Raw genomic sequence first — 14918 nt, 5'->3', positions numbered from 1 at the left:
AAGAAGCCAAGGAGCCAGAGACAGAGTCTTTCCTCTAAAAGAGTCAGATATCCACTGGCAAAGAACCACACATGCTCCAGGTGCTTAAGAAGGCAAGGAGCTGGCCTTCAGCTGTGCCTGATTACGAAGACGCTTCTGATAAAGCCTCCAAGATCTTCGAAGGCCCTCTCTTTCTGCTCGACGCTCATTGAAGGTAGGCACGCTGCCCAGATCCTCCTCCATGTCCACAGCCTCGGCACCAGGCAAACTTGACTGCTGAACCTCTGGAGGGGCCATAGACTCTGCTCCAGCAGAACTAGGGCCAGCCTCTGGCTCCTCCATTACAGGTTCAAGCCCCTGGGGCTCTGGCTCCTCCGTTATAGGTTCAGATCCCAGAGGCTCTAGCTCATCCTCTGAGTCCTCCAAGCCATCTTCCAGGCTGGGCATGACAAAGTGGGACATGTGCAAGAAATGGAAAGGGGGGATCACTAAGAACAACAAGGAAATGGTAGGGTCACTGCAGGGAGAAGATGGAAAAATGCTAACGTTGGACAGAGAAAAGGCAGAACTACTCAGCACCTTCTTTGTCTTGGTCTTTTCTGAAAAGGAAAACAATGCACAATCTAGGCAAAATGGATCAGATGATCCAGTCCCTACTAATGGAAATGCAGCACAGAATAAGTAAAGAGATAGGGAGTTAGGACTGTACATGTCATTGCATTTCTGATTTCTCTATATGGCTGAAAGCTGGCCAGTAAAGAAAGCTGATAGGGACTAATAGACTCATTTGAGATGTGGTGCTGGAGAAGAGTGCTGAGGATACTGTGGACCACTAAAAGACCAATGGATGTATTCTAGTGTAGATCAGTCCCAAACTCTCCCTGGAAGCAAAAATGTCTAAACTGAGGTTGTTATATTTTGGCCATATAATGAGAAGGAAGAACTCACTAGAAAAGACTATAATGCTTGATAAAGTGGAGGGTAATGGCATGTGGACTTCCTCTTTTCCTGTTACCCTCCACTTTATGGGAAAGATGAGGGGAGGAGGTTCTAGAGGACACCATCATAATTGTGTGTTGGTTATTTGAACATAACTTGTGACGATCTTCCATTGCCCCTCTCTCTTGTCAGATACTCCATAGTAATGTGATAAAATCAGGGGTAAGATGAGTCTATGGAGGACCCCCCCTCCCTCCACAACTCTTCCAAAGCTGAATAGTATTCAGACACTCCCCCAGTTTGGAGAAATTTGATCCAATTATTTTTTCTTCTCTGCAGCGACAAAACATTTAAATAAAGACATACCTATTCCCTATCCTTTTACAGGATTAGAAATCTATGTAAATGCTTCTTATATATTAATAACCAATTACACTCCTAAGTGCGGTGACAAAAAGGTTACAAGGAACAAACTTGAGTAGTAATGATCCTTAGAGTCAAGGTCCAAGATTAAATCAATTCAAAATCTCACTCTTGCATCTTTTCTTTTCTTAGTAGAAACCTAACGGCACCATTCTGGCTATTTTCTTAAGACATTCTCGTGTGAGACTATTTCTAACTGTGACTTTATCTTCCCCAAAATAAAAAATGCCTTCCAGGTGTGTTCTAGCTCCCAAAACTAAATGTGACATATTCTGTGCAATAAGCTAAAGTGGGGAAATGATGCCAGTTCATTCTTCTGTTCTATCATCTTATACAATCTGAAAATTATTCTTAGCTGGAGTTTCTTCAGCAATACCAAAATAATAATTTTTAAGAAGTCTTCAACATTCTTCTAATCCCCCCGTCCTGCCAGAAAATTTCTCACAAGTTTTTATGTAAGGAAGTTTTATGAAGGATTCATTTGCCTTGTCACTCAGGACAAAGAAAATATTAAGGGAGCAAGGTTATCCTAGTCCTAAGTTAATGAGGTTACTTGGCTATTTGGGAAGGCTTTTATAATAATTAAAAACGCAATCTTCTCTAAGAACTAATTTATTGCTGTAACAGTTTTGCTCCTCCTTTGGTTAAATGCATTCAGCTTGTTCTTAACTTAAGAGCTCCCCATAATTAATGGGCTTTGGAGTCACATTCCTAATTAACCCTAAATGAAAAAATTGAGTGTGCATTTTAGTACCTAGGTAGAGAAATCTGTAATCTTAACAAAATGACTCTGGGGTTGGACTCGATGGTTTATGGTATGCCTCCCAACTGTATGATTAGCCCTGGTTGGTCCTTGTTCCTGGATTGTTGCTCTTGTGTTCCTTCAAGTAGTCCATTGACTTATGGTAACTCTAACCCTATCATGAGGTTTTCTGGGGCTGAGAGTATGTGAAATGCACAAATATAGGATGGGAGACACCTGCCTTGACAACAGTACATGCAGAAAGGATCTAGGAGTCTTACTGGACAGCAGGCTAAACATGTGTCAACAGTATTACGCAGCAGCTAAAAAGCCAATACTGTATGTGGAACAGTGGAATATGCTGCTTCAGAATGTGGTTGGGGTCTCCTTCTTTAGAGGTTTTTAAACAGAGACTGGATGGCCATCTGTGGGGAGTGTAGGCATGTCACTAGGGGGTGCAAGGGGTGCGAGCTGCCCCTGTTAACACTTTAAAGCGGGGTGACACCACTGCTCCCCAAACATCTGCCTTTTGGCATAAACAGGCTGTGGTGTTCGCCCAAGTCGCTTTAAAACACTGAAGATGGTGTGAGTGGAGCGAAGCTCAGTGGGAGAAGAAAGGAGAGACCAGATTTATTTGCTTTTAAAAGAATGAAATTTAAAACGTTAAAATTTTTAAAATTTAAATTTGAACTTTTTAAAATAAAAGTTTAAAATTATTTTCTAGTTTTATTTTAAAACATTACACGTTACCAAATTTTCACTGCAATTACATTAAGCTAATAGTACCTGTAAATACATTTATGCTATGCATAAAAGTAAAGGTAAAGGTATTCCCTGTTGACAAGGTTGTCAAGTCATGTCCGACCATAGGGGGCCATGCTCATTCTTTTACTAAGTCAAAGAGCCAGCATTGTCAGAGACTATTCTGTGATCATGCGGCCAGCATGACTGCAGAGAATGCTGTTTACCTTCCCACTGGAGTGGTACCTATTTATCTACTTGCATTTGCATACTTTCGAACTGCTAGGTTGGCAGAAGTTGGGTCTAGTGATGGGAGCTCTCCTCATCGTGCGGCACCTGGGCCTCAAACTGCCAACCTGCCGATCCTGCAATCAACAGTGTCAGCATCTTAATCACTTGAGCCACCGGATCCCCTTCTGTGCATCCTCAGCTGCGCATATGATACTGTAATTTAAAGGTCTAATTTTAATTTTGCTAGTTGTTTATGTCATAATTATTGCCATTACATTCAGTGATACACAGGAATTTATAGTAGCATTAGTACAAAAAACATTACTAAGGATTCTGTATGGTGTGGCATGGGACTTGATCAATGAGGTGGGTTTCAGCATGGGTTAAGGGACACCAACCCTAGTGATGCCATTGCAGGATTGCTTTGACTGTGTATTGCTGCACAGTAGGGGGTTGGACTGAATGGCTCTTGTGGTCTCTTACAACTCTATGATTCTATGAAACATGTGCACATGCACACAAACACACACACACACACACACTGTAAACTCTTGCATGCTACTATCCAGGTTGCAACCAAATCATCTGAAAATCTGGAAGAGCGCCTGATCACATTTCTCTTGGTTTTGCTAGCCCAAAATGGATGTCATTTATTGGCTGGGGATCGCATTTTATGCCAAAGGATTTCAAGAGCCACCTGCTACCACAACAGACCAGCAACATGTCAGAAGTGTTCCATTTTAAAACAGAAAGAGAGCATGCAGTTCGTTTCCAAGGCAACCAGTTCAGTGCAGTAAAGACCCCACATTTCAAGTGGTTCAGATTTCAGACGAAATGTTAATCTTTTCATAGGATGCTAAAATAGTTATACTCGATACAGGAGTAACCAGTGCAGTTTTAAAACAGAAACAAAAGCATCTTCCATCCCACAATGTCTGGGAATATATTGAAGAAGTGGTAAACTTTTTCTTTTTCATCTGCATGTTATACCAAGGACTTAGCAACTAATAATTTTCTCCTAGTTGTTAAAGATCTGCCACAGAAAACTTCCCCCTCCCAAAGAAAGATCTGAGATAGGAAATTGTGAATTGAAAAATGAAAAATGAATTTCTACCTTAATGCAGCAAAGGTTTTAACATAGTCAACATTTACACAAACCCAGATAATAGAATTATAATATCATAGAGCTGAAAAGAACCACAAAAGCTATTTAGTTCAACCCTTTGCCTGCAGGAATGCATAACTAAAGCACTCTTGAAAGATGCCCATCTAGCGTCTGTGTAAAGACCACTAGAGGCTGGATGGCCATCTGATGAAAATGCTTTGATTGAGAATTCCTGCATGGCAGAGGGTTGGACTGGACAGCCCTTGTGGTCTTTTCCAACTCTATGGTCCTATGATTCTATGAGCAAATTAGAGTCCACCACCCACAGAGGCAGACTATTCCGCCCTTAGGTAGCTGTTACAGAAAAGGATGACCAAGATGATCAAAAGTCTGCCAAAAAAAATCTGGAATGACTGAGGGAGGTGTGTCTATTTAGCCTGGAAGACTGAGGCCTTGTTTGCATGGACCAAAAGACCTGCCCCTCCCCTCAATTTTGGCAGTCCTATTTGGATGAATCACAGTTCAAACTCAAATTCTGGTGGAAGTAGTCCAGACAATGTCTGGCATGTTCAGCACCAGAACCAGGGTATATTAAACTTAACTCAAATTTGAAAAGCCCTACCTCTTACTCCAGATCTTTCAGGAAAACCCAGACTTCTGTTTCTGTGCCAGTGTGGCTGTCTGCATGGGCGTCCTGCTGGATCTCCCAGCACATCTGCTGCTCTTGCCAGTCACTTCTTCTTCTTCTTCTTCTTATTATTATTATTATTATTATTAACTTTTATTTATAAAGCACTGTAAATTTACACAGCACTGTACATACAATCTTTTAGTTAGAGAGTTCCCTGCCCTCAGGCTTACAATCTAAGAAGACACGACACAAAAGGAGAGGGGAGTGGTGGAGGGGAATGGGATCAGGTCCAGCAGTTCTTCTCCACCTCCGAGGCCTGGACCAAGGCAGATCGACTGGAGGAAGGGCTTGGCTTCTTAATGGATGGTTAAAAGGAGGGTTCCTGGGTCAGAGAGAGGCTCACCTCTGGGAATGCTTCTCTAAACAATATAGTCTTTAATTCAGTTTTGAAACTGGGTAGAGAAGTGATGAGGTTTGCATGTGGGGGAAGAAGGTTCCAGGAGTAAGGGGCAGCAAGCGAGAAGGGACGAATTCGGGAGGGGGCAGTGGTAGTCCTACACTGTGACAGGAGACCTTGACTACAAGAGCGGAGGGTGCAAGTAGGAATGTAAGGAGAAAGAAGGTCAGATAAGTAAGGAGGGGCCAATCCATGGAGGGCTTTGAAAGTCAATAACAAAAGCTTGTACTGGATGCGGAAGGGGAAGGGGAGCCAATGAAGGGAGGATAAAAGAGGAGAAACATGGTCAAAGCGGCGAGCGGATGTGACAATATGGGCAGCTGAATACTGGACAGAGATTAAAGGATGGAGGTGTGAAAGAGGAAGACCTGTCAGAAGGAGGTTACAATAATCTAGTCGTGAAACCACTAGGGCATGGACTAGAGTCTTGGCAGTAGAGGCTGAGAGGAATAGAAAAACACTTATTTGATTTGCAGTCAAAATAATGTGCCCAGCCATGTGTTCATCGCTGGGTGCCTCATTCTGAACTCAGAAGTGAGTGAGGGAAATATACTGCCTAAAGCCAAGATGAGCAGATAACTATATAACCATACGAATGGTGGAAGGAGTTCTTGAAATGTAATGATGTTGGTCAGCAACCAGAAAGGAGTTGTGATAAAATGAGCAAGAGAGCCCTCATGAGGCTGGAGTGTTAACTAATGTTATAATATATGCAGTGTGCCAGGAAACCACCATCTCTGTTCAACCAGTGTTGATGGACAGGGGTTTGTGGAGATATACCAATCGTCCCCATTTAAAACTTTTTTGTTCAAGGACAGCTGTTCTGAGGTCTGAGATGGAATGTCTAGGAAGACTGAATTGTTCTGCAACTGGTTTTATGTATTTTGTGGCAGATAGATAGAGTTGTTCTTAAATCACTACTCACTCAGTTGTGGACACACACTTGTGAAAACAAATACTACATTGTTTGTGTCTGTATACGAGGAAGACAGTCGCTTTTCAAAGTACTGAGGTTGGCAGGAGATATTGCATTAAACACAACATCACCCACAGATTCTGCAATGTAAATTATGTAATTGAAGATGTCATCTACAGCAGGTAGGCAAAACAAAAGCTGATCTATATATACACTTCAAGAGTCTGACCACAAATTTAGAACAACCAATGTTGATACATTAACACAGACGATCAAATTGATTTGTCCCGAACACACTGGTCCAAAATGCTTTTTAATGCTTTAAAAACTCTCTCTCTCTTCTAGTTTGGAATCACACAGCCTTAGACAAATGGAAAACTACTTGGAAGAAAACTTTGAAATGTACACTTTGCTATGACCTGAAGGAAAATTACTATAAATTTTTATATAGATGGTATCTGATGCCAAACAGTTTATCCAAATTGTATAAAAATGGAGATGGCAAATGTTGGAAGTGCAAGATAATCCCAGACCATTCTACCACATGAGGTGGAAATGCCAAAAAAAAAAGGGGGGGGGGATATTGCTCCAAAATTCATACGTTAATATCCCAAATAATTAAAATTAAATTTCCAATGGAACCAGAATTATAATTCTTAAATATACCATACATGCTGGAGGACGAAGAAATATTGGAGGAGCTTGACGTATATGGTAACAGCACAGAATCATGGAATTGGAAGAAACTGCAAGAATCATCCAGTTTAACCCCATGTCATGCAGGAAATCACAATCAAAGCATCCCCGACAGATGGCCATCGAGCCTCTTTTTAAGGACCTCTAAGGAAGGAGACTCCACCACACTCTAAGGGAGTGTGTTCAACTGTTGAAAGCAGAATAAAATGGCACTACTATTTCCCATGATCTAGACACTATACTTCTATTGATGCAGCCTACAAATTGCATTGGCCTTTTTAGCTACTGCATCACACTGTTGACTCATGTTCAACTTTTGGTCTACTAAGACTCCTAGATCCCTTTCACACGTAGTCTTGTTAAGTGAGGTGTCCACTATCCTATATCTATGCATTTCATTTTTCCTCCTTAAGTGCAATATCCTACATTTCTCTGTTGAAATTCATTTTGTTAGCTTTGGCCCAGCTTACTAATCTATTCAGGTCTTCTTAAATTGTGATCCTGTCACCTGGGGTATTAGCTACTCCTCCTAATTTGGTATCATCTGCAAATTTGATAAGCACCCCTTCTATTCCTTCATCTAAGTTACTGATAAAGACGTTGAATAACACTGGGCCCTGGACAGAATCCTTTGTGAGAAGTGGGCTGGGATTGCAAAACGTAACACATGGGCACGGAACTGGTTCACAGGCAGAGCAAATGGTCATATTGGGACCCAGAGAACATAAGGAAGGGCTATGAAGATTACAGACATTCACCTCTGAAATAAACAGAATGTCTATTTTAATTCAAAGTGACATTCAACACTCTGATGGTGAGAGATTTGGTGAGAGATGCTGAGAGATTTCAGTGGACCAATATGTAGCATATCCATTAGAGGGCCATATGTCTGTTACATCTTTACAAATACATATACAGTTCATAAACAGATATAACCAATTCAAGACTTTTATTTTAAAGGCAGTTATTTCTATTTAAAGGTATGCAGAGCAAGTCCAGTCCCTGAATAAAGATGATATCAGATCAGTTGATTCATCTCATCAAGGCAGTTTTGTGTGGAGGCTGGCCCCTTCAAGTTGGGTTGATCAAGAAGGTAGCCAGCTATTAATTTAAATAATACTCCATTATGAGTTCACATCCAAATCTCTGTGAAAATTTAGCCTCTTCAAGTTTCCTCTTACTTCTCCTCCTCTGAAACATGCTATTCATGCAACCCAAATTACCCACCAAATGTTTTAAGTCCAGGTTGTAGTTATAGGTACTTTTATGGGAGGGATGTAGATAAAAGTACCGTAGCAAAGTTACTGTTTGCAGATACTAGATAGTCAAAAAACTGTAAGTATATTAATTTCATCATTCACACAGCTAAGGGGATTTAACTTGACTTGCTGATTTGTATGTCAACTCAAACAAAAGTCAAATATTTCAAATAAATTTCACATTTTTACCAGAAAGGGGGGAGGATAGCAACAAGGTGACATCTTGTAATCTACCAAGCCACCTTACCTGTATCCAGGTAATTAATTTTCTTCCCCTGTGGAAAATATAGAATATTTGCAGAATATATGCTTAGAATATAAGTGGAAGGAAGTATTATAACAAGTACTATTTTGTGATAATGTGGCTGATTTGTTCTTTCTGCAGCGAAGATTTTTTTTAAGTGAACAGTGGTCTCTTTAGGTTATAGGTGTAAGAATATGCAGAGTACCAAGAGATGGTAACTTGCAGAGTTATCTTTACCCTATTCATCCTCTACTCTTCTTTTTCCTATTAAGTTAAAAATGTGTTGCAGTTCAAGCTTTTTCCAGCAAGACCAGTAAATTATCAGTTGGTCGTCAGCATTCCTCTTCAGTTAGGCAGCTCACAGGTTTAAAGAAATAAAGTTAATAAGGGAGTAAAACAAATGTATGTCTGGCTATAAAACCATCTTCCTGCTCTCACTCTCTCTGTCTCTCTCTCAAGTGAAGCCTCCTCTTTTAAACCAAGATTTTAAAAAAGCTTGCTCAAACAACTAGCCAGAAGCTTAAAACCACAAGCTTATCTTACTTTTTCGCTTCATCAATCCAATTAGAAACATCTGCTCTATTCTCCCTCTTTCCCGAACTCCCAGAGAAGGAAGGATCAGCTATAGAGATCTAGTGGCTGCTAGCTCCACCTGCAATGGTCAGTTACTCACTTGCTCTCAGCACTCAATTCCTGTCAACTGAAGTCCATCCAAAACAATTATTTCAAAGAATCTATGCAACTGTAAGAAAATAACATGGATTATTATTACTGTTTAATTCTGTTTTAGTACTGGGAATGGGGGGTGGTGGTAGGTCTAGGGTTTGATTTTTAACTCTATTGTAATTTGTTGTATTTTATTGTTGTAACCCGCCCGGATTCTTCGTGATTGGGCGGGCTAGAAATAAATCTATTATTATTATTATTATTATTATTATTATTATTATTATTATTTTTCTCTGCTTCTTAAAAAACAAAACCTAGAGATGCTAAATCATGCAGTACTGTAGGTTTTTTGTATTCATTTCCTCAGAGGGTTTTTTTTGCTGTGGGAAAAGTTGAAAAACCACAATTTTATCAATCTTATTGCTGTTGTATGATTTCAAATTATTTCTGACTATCATGCGGTTTCTTATATATGGGTTCCAAATCTACTATTCATGTTAATAAGAGATACCATGCCAGTCACTTTACAGAGAGGTACTAAACAGGGGAGTTCCCTTTCACCACTCTTATTGGCAATAGCAACAGAAACCATAGCAAACTCTAAAATAAAAGGTCCTATAATCAATAAATTAGAACAAATGATAAGCCTTTATGCAGATGATTTTTTGATGTTCCTAATCAATCCAGAAGACTCACTTCTTCCTCTAACATTTTCAGACACTACCATTAGTCCCCATGTCAGCATACTGTATTGTAAAAATTAAGATCTGTAGAACTGCACAGTCATGATGTGTGTGGCCAGACACCTAAATGTGTATTGAGCACTGCACCTGCCATTATGTATGACTCAGCATATGATGCAATGCATTATGTCATGTTCTCGAGAGTTGCATCAGTCAAGGGTATATAAGGCTGTGTCTAATGTAAACTATCGTAAGGTTATTGTAATGTTGGTTAGTGGCTGGAGTTGTGGAGAGTGCAGATGCAGTTTGTCAGCGACTATATAGAGAGTTCTATGAGCTATTCAGGACGAAGAGAACATCACTAGGAAACAACAACAATAATAAGATAAGCATTTGCAAAGATTAAAAGTCCCTTACACAGTCACCCAGTTTAATTACCGAAACCCTGCCTGAATACAGAATATTGTTTTTTAATTGTATTCTATATAGAGCTGCAGTTACCTGGCCTCTGCCACCAAGCAGATGAATTTCAGAGTCTTTATCAGCATCATGACCAAATGTTAACAGCTGTCCCATGGCATAAAATTTTTAACTTGTATTGGATACCTTGTTGAGTATCTTTTGCATTCACTTTAGAGTCTGAGGCTGGTAAAACATATGAAGGCTGAGAATCAACCACGGGAGTGTATTTCATCTGTTGCTAACCTGCTTGTACAGTTCTCACAGGTATTAGCAGAGAGATGGATCACATTTGTGCACTTTCATTGTCTTTGTTTGCTTCTGCAGTATACAGTGGGCCCTCTCCATATGCGGGGATCCATTCCATATCCCCCGCATATGGGGGGAAATGCGTAAGCTCAAACACCATTGGTTACAATGGGTTAGCACTTTTGTGTTCAGCATGGCAGGTGCACCACAGGCGCTATGCATGCATGCACCATTCATCCCCTGGCAGCTTAACCTTCCACGTAAGGTTAAAGCTGCATATGGCGTGCCCGTGTATGACGCGGGCACGCTGTATAATCTTTGGGAATCTATCTTCTGTTAGTCGGAAAGAAATGCACCTCAGCCCAAAGGCTCCTCATACGTCCAGTAAGGGTGACCTTGACTGTCGGCCAAGGGACAATCCCAGTAGAGTTTGTCTGGGAGCTCAGTAGAGTTTGTTCTACCATTGATTGTGAGGGGTGCTGAACCCCATCAGCAAAATGATTAAACAGCTTCTCTACTGTAAACCATTTGCTGCATCATCTACCACCAATAAAGCCTGGACTATAGCGGTAACATGTGCCAGTGTTCAGCACTGAAGAAACACTTGGAGAGGCCTGGAACTACAGCTAGTTCAAGAATAAGACAACAGGAACTTCAAATGAAAAAAAACAACAAACATGCACTGTTTTATCAATATTTCACCATCAAACATCTTTAAAATTATTCAAGAATGGAACTATCACTCAGTATCTACAATCAAATCTATCTATTGATCTATCTATATCTCGCCTTTCTCCCAAGTTGGGACTTAGATTTACTTACATAAAAAAGGGTATCAGTTGGATAAGAGTCTCTTTTTTAGGGTTGGCAGCAAATTCTGGCAGCGTCTGGATCAATTTGTTCATAACATTTCTTAAGTAATTCTGTAACTGTTTCCGTCGTTCCTCTACAAATTTTGCATCCTAATGGGAAAAGAAAGAAGGGGGGAATCAAAGTTATATAATAAGAATTTGATTTGTATGTCAAGTAAAACTAGTAAATGTAATTACTCATAGTATGTATTCTTGTAGTGAAAAAAAAAGGCAACTCAGAATACAGCTGCAGCTGTGCAGCATAATACACACTATATCAGCATCATGAACATGTCATATACAGTATCCCATCCAAATGGGATAGGCAAAGGGAGTCATGGTTGGAGTTTTAATATAATTTAGGGGAAGAGAATGCATGGCCCTGTAGCATATTCTGTACCCTTATAGATCTATTTCCTTCGTATGTGTCAACCTTCCCAGAGCTTCCTCCCAGCTATTCAGTTCACAGCTATTGTTTTCCGGCTAGAATCTGGAGCGCAGTCGATGCTTGCTGGAGCTACTGACCTTCATTTTGTCACTATTAACAGCACCACTATTATATAGCAGGTGCTAGATTTACTTCACTGTTCTTCCACCCCAAACTCTTTTAGACTCCCATGGCTGCCATGTTCAAGCCAAACAAACATTTGGATGTATTTTACAACTATTTCTGAATCTTGAATAATAGTCAGACAAGAACATATATGGATAAGCATTCAATCCATTCTCCTCCTCTTTTCTTCCTCTCACTAACTTGGCAAAATCAATGGCGTTTCTGCATTTTCTAAAAATACAATTAATATTAAAAGAACATCCCCCTTTCCAAAGGCATTTTTCATCTTATTTGTTTGTCTTAACGTAATCATAGATGTTTTCATATACAGCTACCTTGTTTCCAATGGCCTTTTTTGGTGGAAAGTTAAAACTTCTCACTTGATGATATTTTGTCTGTAATTTGTAATGTAGGCTCCTAAATTCAGTATATCTTCGATAAACATTCCATTCATCATCTTTTATCCTGATATATACCTATCAATTGAGGAGAAAATCCATTTTAATCAAATAATGTAAGAGAACAAGAAAGCCCTTCCTAAAACAGTTCAAAGGGCTATATCAGTGGTTCCCAACCTTCCTAATGCCGCGACCCTTTAATACAGTTTCTCATGTTGTGGTGACCCCCAATCATAACATTATTTTCATTGCTACATGCAAATATGTGTTTTCCAGTGGTCTTAAGTGACCCCTGTGAAAGGGTCATTCAACCCCCAAAGGGGTCCCGGCCCACAGGTTGGGAACCACTGGTCTGTATAGCCTGGAGAATGTGAAAAAGCTCTCAATTGCTATTCAGTCGCATTTTTTCAAATCCCACTTCCATGTCTGTCCATTCTTTATTCATTTTCAATATCATGGCTTTTCCTCTTACCGCAGTAAATAAATAAAACAATAAATGCATTTCCCTTAATATAAATTGATGCACTTTACCTAAACTAGAGTATATGTTTTGTATATTTTACTCTGTAATTAAAGCATTCCATGTGTATTTTTCAACTGTACACATTTTAACTGCTTGCATTTTTTATAATGTCTGCATTACTTTATGTACAGAAAATATACTGCAAGTCCTGGCAACATGAGAATTTCTGAGGCAAAGTGTAATCTGCCCCACAAGAAGCAACCAGGAGGTACAACATCCAAATTCTTTTCAATACTTAATATAGGGCCCATACAAACAGTCCAAAATAAAGCTGCTTCAGGTCGCTTTGGAGGTATGCTGTTTAAATGGCACACACATCTTAAGAGGCCAGAAGCTGCACCAAAAGATGCACTCCAGCCCTTAGCACTGGAGCATGGCTTTTAATAATTAATTGGTTGCAGGGAACATTTTATCTGTGTGCTATATTTTTAACTTTATTGTTACATTTTTAAATGAAAAGGGATGATAGAAGAGTTCCTGCATGGCAGGGAGTTGGACTGGATGACCCTTGTGATCTCTTCCAGCGCTACAATTCTATGATTCTGTAAGAATGCTATTGTAAGATCCAACAACCTTCACCAGTAACCAACAACAGCAACTTGCTTAAAAGCAGTGAAGTTTATTGATATATAGATGAAAAGTGGTCAGACAGACTTCTTAGTGAACTCTGAAAGTCAAGCCGCAAAATCCAAGTTAAAAGCACTCCTGGCCCCCACCTTTTTTCCTCTTCACTCCCCTTTCCTCCCTCCTCTTTGCTTCCCAGGCTAGCACGGCTTGAGACCAGGCTGACCTTGAGCAGGCAGTGCAGATGTCTCTAGCTAACTAAACAATACATTCCAAATCTATGTGACTATCCATCCCAAGCCCCCATCCCCCCTACCTAAGCAAGCTAGAAGAACTACATCTAAAGCAATTACATACACCAACAATATGAACAGCAACTAAAGTGAATGTGAATATTGATCAGTAATTGGCTTTGGAGTTCTGACAGCTATACTGTCATGGGCTGTGGGAAGATTTAAAACTTCCTGTTATCTACACATGTGAGTGCAAATATCTGTGTGACATTCACATATCCTCATTCTGGTCTCTATTTTCCATCAGCCCATGCCAGCATGGGCCAACAGTGAGATGGTAATAATTCCTAAACATCTGGAGGTTCCATAATCCCTGTCCTAATGTGATATGACTGACCACCACTCTTAAGAATATTGAACACACATTTGAACACACATTTGCACAGTCTTTTCAAGGAAACTTCCTGCAAGGCAATCATTTTCCTGGTAAGATTTCTTTGTTGTCATGCTCATGGAAGCACTCCAGTATAGAAACACTGTGACTTGCAAAGTTCTCAAAACTGACAACAAAACAAAATGGACAGGAGACAACTGTACCACGAAAGAGACCAGAGGCACAAGAGGTAATATGCAACTGCCATTCAGTAAGTGGTATCCTAAGTTTCTCAAATAAATAATAAATAAATTGTTTATTTCTAGCCCGCATTTCCATGAGATCAAGGCGGGTTACAACATCATAGAGCAACAAACGATAAATATCAACAATACAATATAAAACAAAATCAGAGATTAAAACAAGGAATTAAAAACACAGATTAAAAACCTTACAAAAACTAGCCAAAGTGCAGGTGCAAAAGGAGGGGGGGGGAGAAAAAGCGATTACAACTGGGGGAAAGCTTGTTCGAAGAGAAAGGTTTTGAGTCTCTTCCTGAATTGGTCAAGGGAGGGGGTCGAGCGGAGCTCTTTGGGAAGAGAATTCCATAACTGCGGGGCTGAGATAGAAAACGCCCTCTGTGCAGTCGTAGAGCATTTCGAGGGTGGAACCCTCAGAAATTGCTTCCCGGTTGACCTGAGTGTGCGGGGCGGACTATATGGGGAGAGGCGGTCCTCCAAGTACCCTGGGCCCAAGCCATTTAGGGCTTTATAGGTTATAACCAACACCTTGTATTGTGCCCGGAAGTGAATAGGCAGCCAGTGTAGATCTCGCAGAACAGGTGTTATATGGCTGAACCTGGAACATCCAGTGACCAGGCTGCCATGTTCTGCACTAACTGAAGCTTCCGGGTTTGGTACAAGGGTTGCCCCATGTAGAGCGCATTACAGAAATCCAACTGAGAGGTTACCAGAGCGTGTACCACCATTTCAAGGTCCCCCCA

The 14918-nt window shown here is 40.3% G+C and overlaps 1 protein-coding gene across 1 annotated transcript in view; it reads right to left on the bottom strand.

Moving 5' to 3' along the window:
- Window positions 1-14918, bottom strand: part of SNX29 (sorting nexin 29) — a 127331-nt gene that overhangs the window by 16423 nt on the left and 95990 nt on the right. The window contains exons 9-10 of the mRNA XM_042438310.1: window positions 12160-12300; window positions 11243-11382 (exon numbers count right to left, since the gene is read on the bottom strand). Coding sequence (XP_042294244.1) covers window positions 11243-11382; window positions 12160-12300 — 281 coding nt within the window. The remainder of the gene's footprint in view (window positions 1-11242; window positions 11383-12159; window positions 12301-14918) is intronic.

The sequence above is a fragment of the Sceloporus undulatus genome, chromosome 8, assembly GCF_019175285.1.
Source record: "Sceloporus undulatus isolate JIND9_A2432 ecotype Alabama chromosome 8, SceUnd_v1.1, whole genome shotgun sequence".
NCBI classification, from domain to species: Eukaryota; Metazoa; Chordata; class Lepidosauria; order Squamata; family Phrynosomatidae; genus Sceloporus; species Sceloporus undulatus.
The sequence above is the reverse complement of the archived record's forward strand: the minus strand, read 5'-3'. Positions and strand labels throughout refer to the sequence as shown.